The 22,014-nt window shown below is 43.3% G+C and overlaps 1 protein-coding gene across 2 annotated transcripts in view; it reads right to left on the reverse strand.

Annotated features, from left to right (window-relative positions):
• Positions 1 to 8,835: 8,835 nt before the first annotated feature.
• The window catches only part of slc24a1 (solute carrier family 24 member 1), a 30,820-nt gene continuing 17,641 nt past the window's right edge, over positions 8,836 to 22,014 (reverse strand). The window contains exons 6-10 of one of the 2 annotated variants that reach the window (XM_061969466.2): positions 21,639 to 21,730; positions 21,261 to 21,470; positions 21,099 to 21,188; positions 11,990 to 12,156; positions 8,836 to 9,804 (exon numbers count right to left, since the gene is read on the reverse strand). In XM_061969466.2, coding sequence (XP_061825450.2) covers positions 9,555 to 9,804; positions 11,990 to 12,156; positions 21,099 to 21,188; positions 21,261 to 21,470; positions 21,639 to 21,730 — 809 coding nt within the window. In that variant the 3' untranslated portion in view covers positions 8,836 to 9,554. Of the gene's footprint in view, positions 9,805 to 11,989; positions 12,157 to 21,098; positions 21,189 to 21,260; positions 21,471 to 21,566; positions 21,731 to 22,014 lie in introns of both variants that reach the window. The other variant, XM_061969465.2, reaches the window with a different exon arrangement.

The raw sequence follows: 22,014 nt of genomic DNA on the forward strand, positions 1-22,014 counted from the left end.
TAAGATGGACACCTATTTATATGAAATTGCATTAAAAAAAAAAAATGGCTATGTGATTTGTTTTCATTTCTAAATAAACACAATTGTTCTATGATCAGATTTGCATGGAATTTTAATTCTACACTCAAGTTCAAAACAACAGTGACCCTTCAATTTTCAATTATGCAGCCGTCGTGTGTAAAAGTTGAGACACTCCTATATTCCATCCATCCATCCATCCATCTTCTTCCGCTTATCCGAGGTCGGGTCGCGGGGGCAGCAGCCTAAGCAGGGAAGCCCAGACTTCCCTCTCCCCAGCCACTTCGTCCAGCTCCTCCCGGGGGATCCCGAGGCGTTCCCAGGCCAGCCGGGAGACATAGTCCTCCCAACGTGTCCTGGGTCTTCCCCGTGGCCTCCTACCGGTCGGACGTGCCCTAAACACCTCCCGAGGGAGGCGATCGGGTGGCATCCTGACCAGATGCCCGAACCACCTCATCTGGCTCCTCTCCATGTGGAGGAGCAGCGGCTTTACTTTGAGCTCCCCCCGGATGACAGAGCTTCTCACCCTATCTCTAAGGGAGAGCCCCGCCACCCGGCGGAGGAAACTCATTTCGGCCGCTTGTACCCGTGATCTTGTCCTTTCGGTCATAACCCAAAGCTCATGACCATAGGTGAGGATGGGAACGTAGATCGACCGGTGAATTGAGAGCTTTGCCTTCCGGCTCAGCTCCTTCTTCACCACAACGGATCGATACAGCGTCCGCATTACTGAAGATGCCGCACCGATCCGCCTGTCGATCTCACGATCCACTCTTCCCTCACTCGTGAACAAGACTCCGAGGTACTTGAACTCCTCCACTTGGGGCAGAGTCTCCTCCCCAACCCGAAGATGGCATTCCACCTTTTTCCGGGCGAGAACCATGGACTCGGACTTGGAGGTGCTGATTCTCATGCCAGTCGCTTCACACTCGGCTGAGAACCGATCCAGCGAGAGCTGAAGATCCTGGCCAGATGAAGCCATCAGGACCACATCATCTGCAAAAAGCAGAGACCTAATCCTGCAGCCACCAAACCAGATCCCCTCAACGCCTTGACTGCGCCTAGAAATTCTGTCCATAAAAGTTATGAACAGAATGGGTGACAAAGGGCAGCCTTGGCGGAGTCCAACCCTCACTGGAAACGTGTCCGACTTACTGCCGGCAATGCGGACCAAGCTCTGACACTGATCATACAGGGAGCGGACCGCCAAAATCAGACAGTCCGATACCCCATACTCTCTGAGCACTCCCCACAGGACTTCCCGAGGGACACGGTCGAATGCCTTCTCCAAGTCCACAAAACACATGTAGACTGGTTGGGCAAACTCCCATGCACCCTCAAGGACCCTGCCGAGAGTATAGAGCTGGTCCACAGTTCCACGACCAGGACGAAAACCACACTGTTCCTCCTGAATCCGAGGTTCGACTATCCGGCGTAGCCTCCTCTCCAGTATACCTGAATAGACCTTACCGGGAAGGCTGAGGAGTGTGATCCCACGATAGTTGGAACACACCCTCCGGTTCCCCTTCTTAAAGAGAGGAACCACCATCCCGATCTGCCAATCCAGAGGTACCGCCCCCGATGTCCACGCGATGTTGCAGAGTCTTGTCAACCAAGACAGCCCCACAGCATCCAGAGCCTTAAGGAACTCCGGGCGGATCTCATCCACCCCCGGGGCCTTGCCACCGAGGAGCTTTTTAACTACCTCGGCAACCTCAGCCCCAGAAATAGGAGAGCCCACCACAGATTCCCCAGGCACTGCTTCCTCATAGGAAGACGTGTTGGTGGGATTGAGGAGGTCTTCGAAGTATTCCCTCCACCGATCCACAACATCCGCAGTCGAGGTCAGCAGAACACCATCCTCACCATACATAAGTCCGTAACATTTCTTTTCAGTGTTTTTTTTTAACCAAAGATGCACTTTATCGCTTTCTCTTTGGCTCAAACCACATTCAGTGTTACATTTCAATCTCAGTGTAATTGACTGACTATTTCGGGTCCTGTTTTGTTTTTGCGTTGTGCTTTAATATCCACCAGAGATTGGCTTTCATCAGTGTTTTCTTTCAGTTTGTCAAAAGAATGTTGAATGAAGAGCTTAATTTGTTTCATCATGAAGAGGTGTTGAAAGAAATGCTTTTATCATTTGGACTTTCTTTTTGGATTTGTATTTTGTTGGATTGTAAAATCACATTTTACAATCCAACACAAAGCGACTATCGATACCAAAATATGACAATGCATGATTAGGGATGATGTTCGAAACCGGTTCTCCCGGTTGTTCGATAAGAAAAGAATCGATTCCATGGACTCGAATCCCTTTTTCAGAACCGGTTCTCATTATCGAGGCCACTACAGTAAAGAAAAAGAGTTGGTTCTTTATTCGAATCCCTGGGAACGAATCCCGTCCCACAAGAAATGCCCTGTGGGACGGCAATGTTATGCCCATTTGATTGTAGACTCTTACTGACACCTTGTGGCGATATGAAAACACTACGCGTCATTAGTTTGGCCACTTCTGGCAGTGAAGTTCATGAGACAATTGAGAAGTAGACAAGTTGTGTTAGCTCTTACAAGCCTTGGAAAAGATAAGTCTGTAAGTAAACGGTTTAACTTGTTTATGTAACTTGTCGGAGGCAGATATTTACATATATCCGAATTTAAATGTTACTTCTTTTGATTTCATTGTCATATTATATTATTATCAGCCTTCCCGGTAAGGTCTATTCAGGTGTACTGGAGAGGAGGCTACGCCGGATAGTCGAACCTCGGATTCAGGAGGAACAGTGTGGTTTTCGTCCTGGTCGTGGAACTGTGGACCAGCTCTATACTCTGGGCAGGGTCCTTGAGGGTGCATGGGAGTTTGCCCAACCAGTCTACATGTGCTTTGTGGACTTGGAGAAGGCATTCGACCGTGTACCCCGGGAAGTCCTGTGGGGAGTGCTCAGAGAGTATGGGGTAACGGACTGTCTTATTGTGGCAGTTCGCTCCCTGTATGATCAGTGTCAGAGCTTGGTCCGCATTGCCGGCAGTAAGTCGGACACGTTTCCAGTGAGGGTTGGACTCCGCCAAGGCTGCCCTTTGTCACCCATTCTGTTCATAACCTTTATGGACAGAATTTCTAGGCGCAGTCAAGGCGTTGAGGGGATCTGGTTTGGTGGCTGCAGGATTAGGTCTCTGCTATTTGCAGATGATGTGGTCCTGATGGCTTCCTCCGGCCAAGATCTTCCGCTCTCACTGGATCGGTTCGCAGCCGAGTGTGAAGCGACTGGGATGGGAATCAGCACCTCCAAGTCCGAGTCCATGGTTCTCGCCCGGAAAAGGGTGGAGTGCCATCTCCTGGTTGGGGAGGAGATCTTGCCCCAAGTGGAGGAGTTCAAGTACCTGGGAGTCTTGTTCACGAGTGAGGGAAGAGTGGATGATGAGATCGACAGGCGGATCGGTGCGGCGTCTTCAGTAATGCGGACACTGTATCGATCCGTTGTAGTGAAGAAGGAGCTGAGCCGGAAGGCAAAGCTCTCGATTTACCGGTCGATCTACGTTCCCATCCTCACCTATGGTCATGAGCTTTGGGTCATGACCGAAAGGACAAGATCACGGGTACAAGCGGCCCAAATGAGTTTCCTCCGCCGAGTGGCGGGGCTCTCCCTTAGAGATAGGGTGAGAAGCTCTGTCATCCGGGGGGAGCTCAAAGTAAAGCCGCTGCTCCTCCACATGGAGAGGAGCCAGATGAGGTGGTTCGGGCATCTGGTCAGGATGCCACCCGAACGCCTCCCTAGAAAGGTGTTTCGGGCACGTCCGACCGGTAGGAGGCCACGGGGAAGACCCAGGACACGCTGGGAAGACTATCTCTCCCGGCTGGCCTGGGAACGCCTCGGGATCCCCCGGGAGGAGCTGGACGAAGTGGCTGGGGAGAGGGAAGTCTGGGCTTCCCTGCTTAAGCTGCTGCCCCCGCGACCCGACCTCGGATAAGCGGAAGAAGATGGATGGATGGATGGATGTCATATTACAAAACAGCTAGTGTTTTTCTTCCAAATGTGGTCTTTTGGTTGTCTGCAAAACTGTGTGCTTAACCTTGAAGTGAGGAATGTTAGAGAGAGCGATAATAAGCATTTGTTTTGGCTAGAGAAAGATGACTGCCTGCGACTTGAGAGGAGAGAGGGTTTTGGGGTCGGGAAGACAGACCATTTTAGCGGGGCGATCCGAATGTTCTATGCTGGACTGGTCTCAAATGTATATCTGCAAAGCTTTGCAAATATATTACAAAATACCTATTCTGTCTCTGGTGGTTTTTCAACTCCGCTTTAAGTGTCGTAAAGAGCTTGGGAGCGACTTGTGACTTGAATTCCCTGGGAGGAACAACTGGTCCAAAACGCAACAAAATCAATATTAAGGTGGAAAGTGGTTACATTTGATACTAAGATGTTTATTGAAAAACGATTTTTGTGCACTGTTTCAATGGATGTTTTGAGGACTTAAAATGGCTGCCAGTCGTGTATTTCCACCATCGAAATAGTTTCAACACTCAAAAGTATTTGTTTGATGATAGTACTGTATATTTGTATGAAGCTAATATTTACATATTGTGTATTACATTTCAGTATGTTAATTGAATCACATAGCTTATACATTTGTCATTGTGTGTATTTCAGTTAAAAAAAACAAAAAATAACAGTCAAGTGCAAGACAAAAGTAAAGATAGGAAAAGACAAAGCTAGAGATCAACAACAATAAAGAGCCTAAATGGATTAATCTGCTTTTTAACTTTATTAGACGTCTTGGATTGTTTGTTAGCTGTCTGCCTGTGTGTGTAGTTAGTATGTTCCAATAGCAGCAGAAGTGCACTTTTTGGAAAGCTGTATTATTTTCAGTTTTGTGCCCAAGGGACTGATTTTTTTTTAACACTATATTATTAGGGCCCGCAATGGCCCATTGCAAAAGGACTCCCGGGAGTCCTTATGCAATGGGACATAAGGACCTATTGAAATTGTAAGGTTTTATTCTTTATTATTCTTTATTATTCTTCCGCCGCCTCTTTGAGCACTAATTTGACCCACTTAACATGCATCAAAACTCACCATATTTGACCCACCCATCAGGACCTGCGAAAATTGTCTTTTAATAAAAAAAAAAACCCCGCAAAAATCAAAATTGCGCTCTAGCGCCCCCTAGGAAAAAAAAAAACTAGACTGCCTGTAACTCCTACTAGGAAGGTCGGAGAGACATGAAACAAAAACCTTTATGTAGGTGTGACTTAGACCTAGATTTCATAATAGTATATTCTCGGGCAAAAATCAACAGGAAGTTGGCAATTCCCCCTTCAAGACAAAAAAGTACTAAAAACAGTCACTTTTGCCTCTTTGAGCTGCAATTTGACCCCCTTAACATGCTTCAAAACTCACCAAACTGAACGCACACATCAGGACTGGCGAAAATTGTGATCTAATAAAAAAACCTAACCCCAAATCTTACAATTGTGCTCTTGAGCAATTTTTTAATAAAACGCACAAAAAACTGCTCCTCGGATGAACAAACTGACAAAACTGCCTGTAACTCCCACTGTGAAGGTCGGAGAGACATGAAACAAAAACCTCTATGTAGGTCTCACTTAGACCTACATTTCATAAATTGACAACCCCCAGCAAAAATCAACAGGAAGTTTGCTATTCCCCCTTCAAAACAACATTTTTGTAAAAACCGGTCACCTTCCTTCAAAATCTATCCCCTCTGAGCGCGTTTGTCGTTTAGGCTTCAAACTAAAACAGGAGAGAGATTGAACCCTTGTGTATAAAAGTATAGAACAGCTTTTTAATACCTGCTCCGGTTTTGATTTTATGACCCTTCAAAGACCCGCTGCACTGATGCTGCTGCGCTGCTGTTTTTTTAAGATGGCTGCTCAAAAGCAGGAAGCACCAACGTGCCCACACAATGCAGACAAGGTAGGTACACTAGACAAAAGTCTTGGGACACTTCAGACTAAAAGTAGACAAAAGTATTGGGACACTTAGGACTAGCACCTGCCAAATACGCGGGCCCGAACAACGCTGCTTGCAGCTTTAATTATTCTTTATTATTCTTCCGCCGCCTCTTTGAGCACTAATTTGACCCACTTAACATGCTTCAAAACTCACCATATTTGACCCACACATCAGGACCTGCGAAAATTGTCTTTTGATAAAAAAACGAACCGCAAAAATCAAAATTGCGCTCTAGCGCCCCCTAGGGAAAAAAAAACTAGACTGCCTGTAACTCCTACTAGGAAGGTCGGAGAGACATGAAACAAAAACCTTTATGTAGGTGTGACTTAGACCTAGATTTCATAATAGTATATTCTCGGGCAAAAATCAACAGGAAGTTGGCAATTCCCCCTTCAAGACAAAAAAGTACTAAAAACAGTCACTTTTGCCTCTTTGAGCTGCAATTTGACCCCCTTAACATGCTTCAAAACTCACCAAACTGAACGCACACATCAGGACTGGCGAAAATTGTGATCTAATAAAAAAAACCTAACCCCAAATCTTACAATTGTGCTCTTGAGCAATTTTTTAATAAAACGCACAAAAAACTGCTCCTCGGATGAACAAACTGACAAAACTGCCTGTAACTCCCACTGGGAAGGTCGGAGAGACATGAAACAAAAACCTTTATGTAGGTGTGACTTAGACCTAGATTTCATAATAGTATATTCTCGGGCAAAAATCAACAGGAAGTTGGCAATTCCCCCTTCAAGACAAAAAAGTACTAAAAACAGTCACTTTTGCCTCTTTGAGCTGCAATTTGACCCCCTTAACATGCTTCAAAACTCACCACACTGAACGCACACAGGACTGGCAAAAATTGTGATCTAATAAAAAAACCTAACCCCAAATCTTACAATTGTGCTCTTGAGCAATTTTTTAATAAAACGCACAAAAAACTGCTCCTCGGATGAACAAACTGACAAAACTGCCTGTAACTCCCACTGGGAAGGTCGGAGAGACATGAAACAAAAACCTTTATGTAGGTGTGACTTAGACCTAGATTTTATAATAGTATATTCTCGGGCAAAAATCAACAGGAAGTTGGCAATTCCCCCTTCAAGACAAAAAAGTACTAAAAACAGTCACTTTTGCCTCTTTGAGCTGCAATTTGACCCCCTTAACATGCTTCAAAACTCACCAAACTGAACGCACACATCAGGACTGGCGAAAATTGTGATCTAATAAAAAAACCTAACCCCAAATCTTACAATTGTGCTCTTGAGCAATTTTTTAATAAAACGCACAAAAAACTGCTCCTCGGATGAACAAACTGACAACACTGCCTGTAACTCCCACTGGGAAGGTCGGAGAGACATGAAACAAAAACCTTTATGTAGGTGTGACTTAGACCTAGATTTCATAATAGTATATTCTCGGGCAAAAATCAACAGGAAGTTGGCAATTCCCCCTTCAAGACAAAAAAGTACTAAAAACAGTCACTTTTGCCTCTTTGAGCTGCAATTTGACCCCCTTAACATGCTTCAAAACTCACCAAACTGAATGCACACATCAGGACTGGCGAAAATTGTGATCTAATAAAAAAAACCTAACCCCAAATCTTACAATTGTGCTCTTGAGCAATTTTTTAATAAAACGCACAAAAAACTGCTCCTCGGATGAACAAACTGACAAAACTGCCTGTAACTCCCACTGGGAAGGTCGGAGAGACATGAAACAAAAACCTCTATGTAGGTGTGACTTAGACCTAGATTTCATAATAGTATATTCTCGGGCAAAAATCAACAGGAAGTTGGCAATTCCCCCTTCAAGACAAAAAAGTACTAAAAACAGTCACTTTTGCCTCTTTGAGCTGCAATTTGACCCCCTTAACATGCTTCAAAACTCACCAAACTGAACGCACACATCAGGACTGGCAAAAATTGTGATCTAATAAAAAAAACCTAACCCCAAATCTTACAATTGTGCTCTTGAGCAATTTTTTAATAAAACGCACAAAAAACTGCTCCTCGGATGAACAAACTGACAAAACTGCCTGTAACTCCCACTGGGAAGGTCGGAGAGACATGAAACAAAAACCTTTATGTAGGTGTGACTTAGACCTAGATTTCATAATAGTATATTCTCGGGCAAAAATCAACAGGAAGTTGGCAATTCCCCCTTCAAGACAAAAAAGTACTAAAAACAGTCACTTTTGCCTCTTTGAGCTGCAATTTGACCCCCTTAACATGCTTCAAAACTCACCAAACTGAACGCACACATCAGGACTGGCGAAAATTGTGATCTAATAAAAAAACCTAACCCCAAATCTTACAATTGTGCTCTTGAGCAATTTTTTAATAAAACGCACAAAAAACTGCTCCTCGGATGAACAAACTGACAAAACTGCCTGTAACTCCCACTGGGAAGGTCGGAGAGACATGAAACAAAAACCTTTATGTAGGTGTGACTTAGACCTAGATTTCATAATAGTATATTCTCGGGCAAAAATCAACAGGAAGTTGGCAATTCCCCCTTCAAGACAAAAAAGTACTAAAAACAGTCACTTTTGCCTCTTTGAGCTGCAATTTGACCCCCTTAACATGCTTCAAAACTCACCAAACTGAACGCACACATCAGGACTGGCGAAAATTGTGATCTAATAAAAAAACCTAACCCCAAATCTTACAATTGTGCTCTTGAGCAATTTTTTAATGAAACGCACAAAAAACTGCTCCTCGGATGAACAAACTGACAAAACTGCCTGTAACTCCCACTGGGAAGGTCGGAGAGACATGAATGTAGGTCTCACTTAGACCTACATTTCATAAATTGACAACCCCCAGCAAAAATCAACAGGAAGTTTGCTATTCCCCCTTCAAAACAACATTTTTGTAAAAACCGGTCACCTTCCTTCAAAATCTATCCCCTCTGAGCGCGTTTGTCGTTCAGGCTTCAAACTAAAACAGGAGAGAGATTGAACCCTTGTGTATAAAAGTATAGAACAGCTTTTTTAATACCTGCTCCGGTTTTGATTTTATGACCCTTCAAAGACCCGCTGCACTGATGCTGCTGCGCTGCTGTTTTTTTAAGATGGCTGCTCAAAAGCAGGAAGCACCAACGTGCCCACACAATGCAGACAAGGTAGGTACACTAGACAAAAGTCTTGGGACACTTCAGACTAAAAGTAGACAAAAGTATTGGGACACTTAGGACAAATACGCGGGCCCGACCAATGCTGCTTGCAGCTTTAATTATTTATACACCTATAAGTGATCACAGAAACAGGTTGTTTTTGTGTTACTGTATATATTTGTTTTTCTGAAAAATACCACTTAATATACTTTGGGTAACAACAGCCAATATTTATTTATTGTATTTTATTTTAGTTTTTTCTTATAAAATAAAAGTGAGCTTTTGTTAAACCAAATATTGTGTTTCTTTCCATATACAACAACCTATCTGGATTCGATAAGGAATCGGTTCGAGAAGAGGATTCCATAATGGGCTCGAACTCGATCATTTCTTATCAAACATCATCCCTATGCATGGTTTTGATGTGATTAGTGTGGTGTGCCCCCTTCAGATGGAAACAGGACAGATGATGACGCGGTCCTCCAGCATGACGCTGAGCACCAGGAAGATGAAGTAGAGCAGGAACATGGTGAAGCCCAGAGCCTTGTTCATCTTCCACTTGCAGCAGGCGATGGAGATAATGACGAAGAGGAGCATGAGGAAGAGCAGCACGATGGCGCAGAAGAGCCCGTTGCTGCTGACGGCCACGGGGACCAGACCGTGGATGGCCGAGTAGAGGAGCCACGGCACCGGCAGACTTGGAAGAGACGGGAAGATAAAGATTTTTAAAGTTGGATGAATGAATCTCGGTCTCTATTGATAGGTAAGATCTGGGCAGTCGCTTCAATGGCGTCCTGTGTGAGACTCTCTTGTGATGTCTTCTTGCTATTTACATACCCCGTTTCCATATGAGTTGGGAAATTGTGTTAGATGTAAATATAAACGGAATACAATGATTTGCAAATCCTTTTCAACCCATATTCAATTGAATATGCTACAAAGACAACATATTTGATGTTCAAACTCTAATAATTAACTTAAGAATTTCATGGCTGCAACACGTGCCAAAGAAGTTGGGAAAGGGCATGTTCACCACTGTGTTACATGGCCTTTCCTTTTAACAACACTCAGTAAAGGTTTGGGAACTGAGGAGACACATTTCTGAAGCTTCTCAGGTGGAATTCTTTCCCATTCTTGCTTGATGTACAGCTTAAGTTGTTCAACAGTCCGGGGGTCTCCGTTGTGCTATTTTAGGCTTCACATTTTCAATGGGAGACAGGTCTGGACTACAGGCAGGCCAGTCTAGTACCCGCACTCTTTTACTATGAAGCCACGTTGATGTAACACGTGGCTTGGCATTGTCTTGCTGAAATAAGCAGGGGCGTCCATGGTAACGTTGCTTGGATGGCAACATATGTTGCTCCAAAACCTGTATGTACCTTTCAGCATTAATGGCGCCTTCACAGATGTGTAAGTTACCCATGTCTTGGCCACTAATACACCCCCATACCATCACACATGCTGCCTTTTACACTTTGCGCCTATAACAATCCGGATGGTTCTTTTCCTCTTTGACGTCCACAGTTTCCAAAAACAATTTGAAATGTGGACTCGTCAGACCACAGAACACTTTTCCACTTTGTATCAGTCCATCTTGGATGAAATCAGGCCCAGCGAAGCCGACGGCGTTTCTGGGTGTTGTTGATAAACGGTTTTCGCCTCGCATAGGAGAGTTTTAACTTGCACTTACAGATGTAAGCGACCAACTGTAGTTACTGACAGTGGGTTTCTGAAGTGTTCCTGAGCCCATGTGGTGATATCCTTTACCCACTGATGTCGCTTGTTGATGCAGTACAGCCTGAGGGATTGAAGGTCACGGGCTTAGCTGCTTACGTGCAGTGATTTCTCCAGATTCTCTGAACCCTTTGATGATATTACGGAGCGTAGATGGTGAAATCCCTAAATTTCTTGCAATTGCACTTTGAGAAACGTTGTTCTTAAACTGTTTGACTATTTGCTCACGCAGTTGTGGACAAAGGGGTGTACCTCGCCCCATCCTTTCTTGTGAAAGACTAAGCATTTTTTGGGTTTGGTAAAAAAAAGAGTGCGGGTACTTTCCTGGCCCGCCTGCAGTCCAGACCTGTCTCCCATCAAAAATGTGTGGCGCATTATGAAGCGTAAAATACGACAGCGGAGACCTCGGACTGTTGAACGACTGAAGCTCTACATAAAACAAGAATGGGAAAGAATTCCACTTTCAAAGCTTCAACAATTAGTTTCCTCAGTTCCCAATCGTTTATTGAGTGTTGTTAAAAGGAAAGGCCATGTAACACAGTGGTGAACATGCCCTTTCCCAACTACTTTGGCACGTGTTGCAGCCATGAAATTCTAAGTTATTATTTGCAAAAAAATAATAAAGTTTATGAGTTTGAACATCAAATATGTTGTCTTTGTAGTGCATTCAATTGAATATGGGTTGAAAAGGATTTGCAATCATGGCACCCACCTGTTCCCAATTAGCCTGCACACCTGTGGGATGTTCCAAATAAGTGTTTGATGAGCATTCCTCAACTTTATCAGTATTTATTGCCACCTTTCCCAACTTCTTTGTCACGTGTTGCTGGCATCAAATTCTAAAGTTAATGATTATTTGCAACAACAACAAAAAAGTTTATGAGTTTAAACATCAAATATGTTGTCTTTGTAGCATATTCAACTGAATATGGCTTGAAAATTATTTGCAAATCATTGTATTCCGTTTATATTTACATCCGACACAATTTCCCAACTCATATGGAAACAGGGTTTGTATTCGTCCAGGATAAACTTACTCATATTTGGAAAAAAATTCCCAATTTATTCACAATTAGCTCCATGTATCCACTAATTAGACGCCATAAAAAAGCACAACCAAAGACAAAAGGTGTGTTGGTAGCGCTCACCCCACAGTGATGTCAAAGATGTTACTGCCCACAGAGCTGGACACGGCCATGTCACCAAGGCCTTTACGGGCCACGATGACACTGGTGATGAGGTCAGGGATGGACGTCCCTGCAGCCAGGATAGTCAAGCCCATAATCTCCTCGGAGATGCCGATGGTCTCACCAACCTACAAAAAAAACAAGAGTTCAGCAGCTGATTCATTATCAACACTTAGCCAGCAGACATTTTTCCCCCAGAAGGTCTTTGAAAAGAAGAAGAAAAATTGCGCTGTTTGGCCACAATACCCAGCAATATGTTTGAAGGAGAAAAGGTAAGGCCTTTAATCCCAGGAACACCATTCCTACCGTCAAGCATAGTGGTGGTAGTATTATGCTCTGGGCCTGTTTTGCTGCCAATGGAACTGCTGCTTTAAATGGGACAATGAAAAAGGAGGATTAGCTCCAAATTGTTCAGGACAAGCTAAAATCATCAGCCCGGAGGTTGGGTCTTGGGCGCAGTTGGGTGTTCCAACAGGACAATGACCCCCCCCAAACACACCTCAAAAGTGGCTAAATTAGGCTAGAATGAAGGTTTTAGAATGGCCTTCCCAAAGTCCTGACTTAAACGTGTGGACAATGCTGAAGAAACAAGTCCATGTCAGAAAAGCAACACATTTAGCTGAACTGCAGCAATTTAGTGGTCAAGTGGTTGGGTCGCACAACATCTTAAGAAAAATTAAGAAAAAACATTTTCCAACCTGCTAAGTTAACTTTAGTTAAAAGGCAAAATACTTTGAATTTCAGTTCCTACAGTTAGAGACCAAACTGTAGTGAGCAGGAAACTCATCAAATATCCATCCATCCATCCATCTTCTTCCGCTTATCCGAAGTCGGGTCGCGGGGGCAGCAGCCTAAGCAGGGAAGCCCAGACTTCCCTCTCCCCAGCCACTTCGTCCAGCTCCTCCCGGGGGATCCCGAGGCGTTCCCAGGCCAGCCGGGAGACATAGTCTTCCCAGCGTGTCCTGGGTCTTCCTCGTGGCCTCCTACCGGTCAGACGTGCCCGAAACACCTCCCTAGGGAGGCGATCGGGTGGCATCCTGACCAGATGCCCGAACCACCTCATCTGGCTCCTCTCCATGTGGAGGAGCAGCGGCTTTACTTTGAGCTCCCCCCGGATGGCAGAGCTTCTCACCCTATCTCTAAGGGAGAGCCCCGCCACCCGGCGGAGGAAACTCATTTGGGCCGCTTGTACCCGTGATCTTGTCCTTTCGGTCATAACCCAAAGCTCATGACCATAGGTGAGGATGGGAACGTAGATCGACCGGTAAATTGAGAGCTTTGCCTTCCGGCTCAGCTCCTTCTTCACCACAACGGATCGATACAGCGTCCGCATTACTGAAGACGCCGCACCGATCCGCCTGTCGATCTCACCATCCACTCTTCCATCACTCGTGAACAAGACTCCGAGGTACTTGAACTCCTCCACTTGGGGCAGGGTCTCCTCCCCAACCCCGGAGATGGCATTCCACCCTTTTCCGGGCGAGAACCATGGACTCGGACTTGGAGGTGCTGATTCTCATCCCAGTCGCTTCACACTCGGCTGCGAACCGATCCAGCGAGAGCTGAAGATCCTGGCCAGATGAAGCCATCAGGACCACATCATCTGCAAAAAGCAGAGACCTAATCCTGCAGCCACCAAACCAGATCCCCTCAACGCCTTGACTGCGCCTAGAAATTCCATCCATCCATCTTCTTCCGCTTATCCGAGGTCGGGTCGCGGGGGCAGCAGCCTAAGCAGGGAAGCCCAGACTTCCCTCTCCCCAGCCACTTCGTCCAGCTCCTCCCGGGGGATCCCGAGGCGTTCCCAGGCCAGCCGGGAGACATAGTCTTCCCAACGTGTCCTGGGTCTTCCCCGTGGCCTCCTACCGGTCGGACGTGCCCTAAACACCTCCCTAGGGAGGCGATCGGGTGGCATCTTGACCAGATGCCCGAACCACCTCATCTGGCTCCTCTCCATGTGGAGGAGCAGCGGCTTTACTTTGAGCTCCCCCCGGATGGCAGAGCTTCTCACCCTATCTCTAAGGGAGAGCCCCGCCACCCGGCGGAGGAAACTCATTTCGGCCGCTTGTACCCGCGATCTTGTCCTTTCGGTCATAACCCAAAGCTCATGACCATAGGTGAGGATGGGAACGTAGATCGACCGGTAAATTGAGAGCTTTGCCTTCCGGCTCAGCTCCTTCTTCACCACAACGGATCGATACAGCGTCCGCATTACTGAAGACGCCGCACCGATCCGCCTGTCGATCTCACCATCCACTCTTCCATCACTCGTGAACAAGACTCCGAGGTACATGAACTCCTCCACTTGGGGCAAGATCTCCTCCCCAACCCGGAGATGGCACTCCACCCTTTTCCGGCCGGGCGAGAACCATGGACTCGGACTTGGAGGTGCTGATTCTCATCCCAGTCGCTTCACACTCGGCTGCGAACCGATCCAGCGAGAGCTGACGATCCTGGCCAGATGAAGCCATCAGGACCACATCATCTGCAAAAAGCAGAGACCTAATCCTGCAGCCACCAAACCAGATCCCCTCAATGCCCTGACTGCGCCTAGAAATTCTGTCCATAAAAGTTATGAACAGAATCGGTGACAAAGGGCAGCCTTGGTGGAGTCCAACCCTCACTCATCAAATATGCTTCAGAAAATAGTTTTTTTGCAGAGTAGGGGAGGCCTTAAACCAGACCTGGGCAAAGTACGGCAAATCTTAATGGGCCACATGCGACCCATTAAGATTTTCAATCCGACCCGCCGGACATTCTACATCATTTTTTTTAGACCTTTAACATCAAAAGTGTATTTGCCATTATGATGGACAGTGCTGTTTTTAAATGAGCGTAAGTCTTGAACTATAGCTCTTATTTCCAAAATGGTGTACACTACTGAATTGGGGTCTTATGGCCACTTATGTGGACACTTATACTGCCATCTGGTGGTGTCAGAAGAGTATAACATACAATGGAATTTAGGGGGAAAAAAGTGTAAAAATAAGAATTAGCATGTCACTAAACATGAAGTACACGTTTGTGTACTTATGGACTAAGTACATCATATCAAAAGATGATTCTTAGTTTTTATTCTAATTAGGGTCCAATAAGCTAAAATAGCAAAGAGAAATAAAACAAACATCTTGGGCCTTAAGAGGTTAAATATCCATTTTTAGAAGACAATCTTTATTGCCACATATACAATGTATGTATTCATTCTTCATATAAATGATATAAGTATTATATTGATACATCATTTTAAATAAACAAATTATTCATATATTAATATTATAAATGAAAACATTTAGTATTAGATTTGATGAAATCACACAAGATGTCAATTTCAACTAAGTTGAAAATAATAGATGACTTTATAAAGCCACTTTTTTTGTAATGAATTTAAATGAAAATACCTCAAATTGAGGGCTTTTTTCAGCATTTTTTTAGGTGAGATTAAAGGAGATTAATCACAGATCCATCGCTATTTTTTAAATTGATTGACAGCACTAAATCAAAGAGCAAACAAGTGTAATGTAGTGCACATGTTGAAATGTTGACGTAATAACAAATACAAATAGAATTAAAGCTGCAAGCAGCGATGGACGGGACCGAGTATTTATTTTGAAGGGGGAATTGCAAACTTCCTGTTGATTTTTGCTGGGGGTTGTCAGTGTATGAAATATAGGTCTAGGTGAGATTAAAGGAGATTAATCACAGATCCATCGCTATTTTTTAAATTGATTGACAGCACTAAATCAAAGAGCAAACAAGTGTAATGTAGTGCACATGTTGAAATGTTGACGTAATAACAAATACAAATAGAACAAGGGTTTAATCTCTCTCCTGTTGTAGTTTGAAGCCGAAACGACAAACGCGCTCAGAGGAGATAGTTTTTGAAGGAAGGTGACCGGTTTTTACAAAATAATTGTTTTGAAGGGGGAATAGCAAACTTGCTGTTGATTATTGCTGGGGGTTGTCAATTTATGAAATGTAGGTGTAAGTGAGACCTACGGAGAGGTTTTTGTTTCATGTCTCTCCGACCTTCCCAGTGGGAGTTACAGGCAGTTTTGTAATTTTTTTCTTCCGAGGAGCAGTTTTTTGTGCGTTTTATAAAAAAATTGCTGTAGAGCACAATTTTTAAATTTGGGGTTAGGTTTTTTCATTAGAGCACAGTTTTAGCCAGTCCTGATGTGTGTGTTCAGTTTGGTGAGTTTTGAAGCATGTTAAGGGGGTGAAATTACAGCTCAAAGAGGCGAAAGTGACTTTTTTTAGTACTTTTTTGTCTTGAAGGGGGAATTGCCAACTTCCTGTAGATTTTAGCCCGAGAATGTACCATTATGAAAGTTAGGTCTGAGTCAGACCTACATAGAGGATTTTGTTTCATGTCTTTCCGACCTTCCTAGTGGGAGTTACAGGCAGTCTAGTTTTTTTTTTTCCTAGGGGGCGCTAGAGTGCAATTTTTATTTTTGGGGTTTGGTTTTTTTATCAAAAGGCAATTTTCGCAGATCCTGATGTGTGGGTCAAATATGGTGAGTTTTGAAGCATGTTAAGTGGGTCAAATTAGTGCTCGAAGAGGCGGCCGGTATAATAATAATAATAAAACCTTAGAAATACAATAGGTCCTTATGTCCCATTGCATAAGGACTCCCTGTGGGAGTCCTTTTGCAATGGGCCATGGTGGGCCCTAATTAAAGCTGCAAGCAGCGATGGACGGGACCGAGTATTTATTTTGAAGGGGGAATTGCAAACTTCCTGTTGATTTTTGCTGGGGGTTGTCAGTGTATGAAACATAGGTCTAAGTGAGACCTACATAGAGGTTTTTGTGTTACGTCTGGGACGCATGGTTGAGATTGTTGTGTTCCTTCCAAGGCAGAAGACAAGCAGGAGCGGTGTGCAGGTAAGATTTAAGTATATTTAATAAATAAAAGGCAGGACAAAAATACAAAACTGAGGACGCTAGCAAGCGTGGAGCTAAACAAAAACCAAAATGTCACCAAGGGTGAAAAAAAACGGGATTCTGGTCGGCAGAATACTATAAAGAGCGAGGAGCAAAAACAGGAGGACGTAAATGTTGCCTATTGCAAACATTGACCCAGCCTTTACTGCTGGGTGACAGGAAACTATAAAGGGGAGTGATTAGCCAAAACACCTGGTGGAAACACTAATTGCAAAACTAAGACAGGTGAGGAGAATCAGTGCCCATGGGAACCAACAATAAACAGGGAAAGAGGGTGCACCCAGGAAACCGACTAAAATCAGAAACATAACCAACATAAATCATGCCATGATCCGGGTAACGGATCATGACATTTTGTTTCATGCCTCTACGACATTCCTACTGGGAGTTACAGGCAGTTTTGTCTGTGTTTTCTTCCTAGGGGGCGCTAGAGTGCAATTTTGAGTTTTGGGGTTTGGTTTTTTGATTAGATCGCAATTTTCGCCAGTCTTGATGTGTGTGTCCAATTTGGTGAGTTTTGAAGCATGTTAAGGGGGTTAAATTACAGCTCAAAGAGGCGGCGGTATAATAATAATAATAATAATAGTATTAATAATAATAATAAAACGCTAGAAATTCAATAGGGTCCTCTGTCCCAAAGGGACATTGGTCCCTAATAATAGGAATTATTCATTAAAAATCGAATACTTTAACAGCTGAAGCATAAAATGCTTTTTGAATACAACTGTTAACATTATTAGAGCCCTATGTACATGAAATAACGCCCACATTGTCACCTTCACACTCAAAAAGGCGGGGCTAAATGCTGCCTGAGGCTGAGCCAATCAGTGGCTACAATACTGAACAGCTTCGCTCTGATTGGTTTGGTCTCATCTTGTGGCCAATACTATTGTAGTATTGAGGAATTTTAGTTAATGTAGCATTTTTTTATGCTTGAAAATGTTTAATTTAGGCCACAAATATGTAGAATGTGCCTTTTTTTTAACGAACAAAGTTTTGCAATAGAATGAAGTTGTAAACTTGGCGAACTAACTGTATTGAATATTGTCAAGACGTGGACTGTGATGCAGCTTCTTACTGCGAGGATTGTTTTCCCGTAATGCAAACGGACAGGACCGGACAAGGCTTGCAGGTAAAAACATGTTTTCATCTTAACTCAAAAGCTACAAAAGGGTACAAACAAAACTAACACTTAGACAGACTATGGACATGAAACAAAACTACACTTACTGTGACGAGAAAGGAGCATGAAAAGAGCAGAATGAACTATGGCATGGATAATCAGCATGAACTATGGCAAAATCAGAGTAGCACAAAGCAAGAACAGAGTATGATAATGTCAATGTCGCCAGGCCAACTACCTGGCAACTACAGGCTTAAATAATAATGTCATGATTTACAACAGGTGCGTGAGTCCAAACAAATGAGGCAGGTGAAACTAATGAGTTGTCATGCACTGCAAAAACTGAAATCTAAGTAAGATGAAATATCTCAAATAAGGTGATATTTGCTTATTTTCTGTCTGATAAGATCATTCTTCTCACTAAGCAGATTTTATGTTAGAGTGTTTTACTTGTTTTAAGTGTTTTGGTCCTAAATGATCTCAGTAAGATATTACAGCTTGTTGCTGAGATTTGATGACCTATATTGAGTAAAACATGTTTGAAACTAGAATATCAAGTGTTGTGTCATCAACACTCACAAGTATAAAACTACTTTTTTAAAGTCATCATTTCTTATTTCAAGCATGGAAAAAAAAAATCATGATTTTTGACACAATTGTGTCTCATAATTAAAACAGATGACAGCCAAATGGACTTTGCTGTTTTATTTTCAATGAAACAATAGAAAATAGGTACTGTCGGAGGCAGATATTTACATATATCCGAATTTAAGTGTTACTTCTTTTATTTCATAGTCATATTTGAAAACAGCTTGTGTTTTTCCATTTGTTCTCTTTCTGTTTGTCTGCAAGTAAACTGTGTGTGTTAACCTTGAAGCTTTGGAATGTTGGAAAGAGCGATAATGGGCATTTGTTTTGGCTAGAGAGACATGACTGCCAGGGACTTAAGAGGGGAGAGGGTTTGGTCGGGGGGGGGGGCAGACCATCTTGGCGGCGCAATTGAATGTTTTATGCTGGACTGGTATTTGCAAAGCTTTGCAAATATATTACAAAATACCTATTCTGACTCTGGTGGTTTTTCTACTCAGCTTTAAGTGTCGTAAAGAGCTTGGGAGCGACTTGTGACTTGAATTCCCTGGGAGGAACTTCTGGTCCGAAACGCAACAGTACTCATGACAGTTAATATTTAAACATTTAACATGTGACATTTCTAACTATTTTGAACAGAAATAGTTCGTGCACATTCAGATGAATTCTTCAAAATTACAATTAAAAATATTTTGGCCGGGGGCCGGGCTGTATATATGTGCACTAATTGACTGAAAGAGCACGCACTTGGTGCGATGATGTCATGTTATCCATGGAAAAATGCATTTTTAGACAATATGATTTGCCTGAGCGGCTAGGAGACCCCGAGAGTAACAAGCGCTTGCCTTGTTGCCTTTCCATTAAGAACAATAAATTAGGTTTTAGTATAAGTTTGCTGGTTTCAGGAAATGTAATGGCGAGCGCATATCATTATGTCAAGATAATGGCACTAGCATTTACTTCATTTAAGAATATTTTTCAACATATTGAGCAAAAAGGTCTCATTTTTTTTCTACCAAGAAAAGTGCACTTGTTATTAGTGAGAATATGCCTATTTTAAGCTATTTTTGCGTTCATTGAAGTTAGCTAATTAGGGCCCGCATGGCCCATTGCATAAGGACTCCCACAGTCCTTATGCAATGGGACATAAGGACCTATTGAATTTGTAAGGTTTTATTATTATTATTCTTCCGTAACTTTGCGCTGTAATTTGACCCCCTTAACATACTTCAAAACTCACCAAATTTTACACACACATCAGTAATATACGGCAAAACTTTTTATCAAAAAACCAAACCTCAAAACTCAAAATTGCGCTCTAGCGCCCCCTAGGAAAGAAAAAAACTAGACTGCCTGTAACTCCCACTAGGAAGGTCGGAGAGACATGAAACAAAAACCTCTATGTAGGTCTGACTTAGACCTAGTTTTCATAATTGTATATCCTCGGGCAAAAATCAACAGGAAGTTGGCAATTCCCCCTTCAAGACAAAAAAATACTAAAAAAAAGTCACTGATGGTGGAAACTTTACACTAGACTTCAGGCAACGTGGATCCTGTGCCTCTCCTGTCTTCCTCCAGACTCTGGAAATGCAAAATTTGCATGGTTGGGTGATGGTTTGGGGTGCCATGTCATCTGCTGGTGTCGGTCCACTCTGTTTCCTGAGATCCAGGGTCAACGCAGCCGTCTACCAGCAAGTTTTAGAGAACTTCATGCTTCCTGCTGCTGACCTGCTCTATGGAGATGGAGATTTCAAGTTCCAACAGGACTTGGCACCTGCACACAGCGCAAAATCTACCCGTGCCTGGTTTACGGACCATGGTATTTCTGTTCTAAATTGGCCCGCCAACTCCCCTGACCTTAGCCCCATAGAAAATCTGTGGGGTATTGTGAAAAGGAAGATGCAGAATGCCAGACCCAAAAACGCAGAAGAGTTGAAGGCCACTATCAGAGCAACCTGGGCTCTCATAACACCTGAGCAGTGCCAGAAACTCATCGACTCCATGCCACGCCGCATTAACGCAGTAATTGAGGCAAAAGGAGCTCCAACCAAGTATTGAGTATTGTACATGCTCATATTTTTCATTTTCATACTTTTCAGTTGGCCAACATTTCTAAAAAATCCCTTTTTTGTATTAGCCTTAAGTAATATTCTAATTTTGTGACACACGGAATTTTGGATTTTATTTGTTGCCACTTCAAATCATCAAAATTAAATGAAATAAACATTTGAATGCATCAGTCTGTGTGCAATGAATAAATATAATGTACAAGTTACACCTTTTGAATGCAATTACTGAAATAAATCAAGTTTTTCAAAATATTCTAATTTACTGGCTTTTACCTGTAGTGCCTCCAAGGCAATATTACACTTAGCTGTGCTGGTGATGGGATGGTGTACCTAATGCAGTGTCTGTACCTGATGGGCCCACCACACCATGAGGTAGGAGAAGATGCCGATCCACAGAATGGAGCCCAGGAAGGTGGCCGCAAAATAATTCCTGGAAGTCTGTCAACAAGAACAAAACAAAGTGCAATAAGTCATTTGATGATGGGAGCCATGCACGGCGTCAGTCGTCACCTGCTTGCGGACATCGGGAACAGTGAGCCAGAGAGGGAAGACGATGGGCAGCAGGATGAGATAAGTGATTTGTTTACGTGGACTTTCAGGCCACTCTAAAGACAAAGGCTCATCCTCGTTCTCGTCTTCGCTGGAATCGTCGCTGTCTTCATCGCTGTGGTCTTCATCGCCGTCCTCCGCAGACTCTTCCTCTCCTGCAGGCTGGTCCTCCTGCCATGTTGTGACAGCACACAGTAATGGATGCAGGTGTGGTAATGGACGCAGGTGTGGTGAGAGCAAGAAGGTGTGCATGTTGGCTTCTCTTACATAGAAAGGAATCAAAGACTGACTTCTGGGCTTTTTGTCAGGCACCATCACATGCTTGGACACTGAGAGTACCTTCTTGTCTTCTGGCTTCTCCTTCTTCTTCTCGCTCTCTGGAGCAGCTTTAGTCTGCTGCTGCTTGTCTTCATCTTCATCTTCATCTTCATCTACAACAACAAACACACACGGAAAAGTCCATTTAACATGCATGCTTAAAATACAATGAATGCAAGTTGACCTTTTATGCACTGTCTATCTTTATCAAGCTAATATCAGACGTTGATATTTGAACGTTGTATAATGTTTATGGAGACCACAATATACCACATCAAACAGTATGTATTACTTTACATACACACATAAACACACACATACATACATACATACATACATACATATATATATATATATATATATATATACACACACATATATATATACACACACATAT

This window comes from Nerophis lumbriciformis, linkage group LG10 (genome assembly GCF_033978685.3).
Source record: "Nerophis lumbriciformis linkage group LG10, RoL_Nlum_v2.1, whole genome shotgun sequence".
Taxonomy (NCBI): Eukaryota; Metazoa; Chordata; class Actinopteri; order Syngnathiformes; family Syngnathidae; genus Nerophis; species Nerophis lumbriciformis.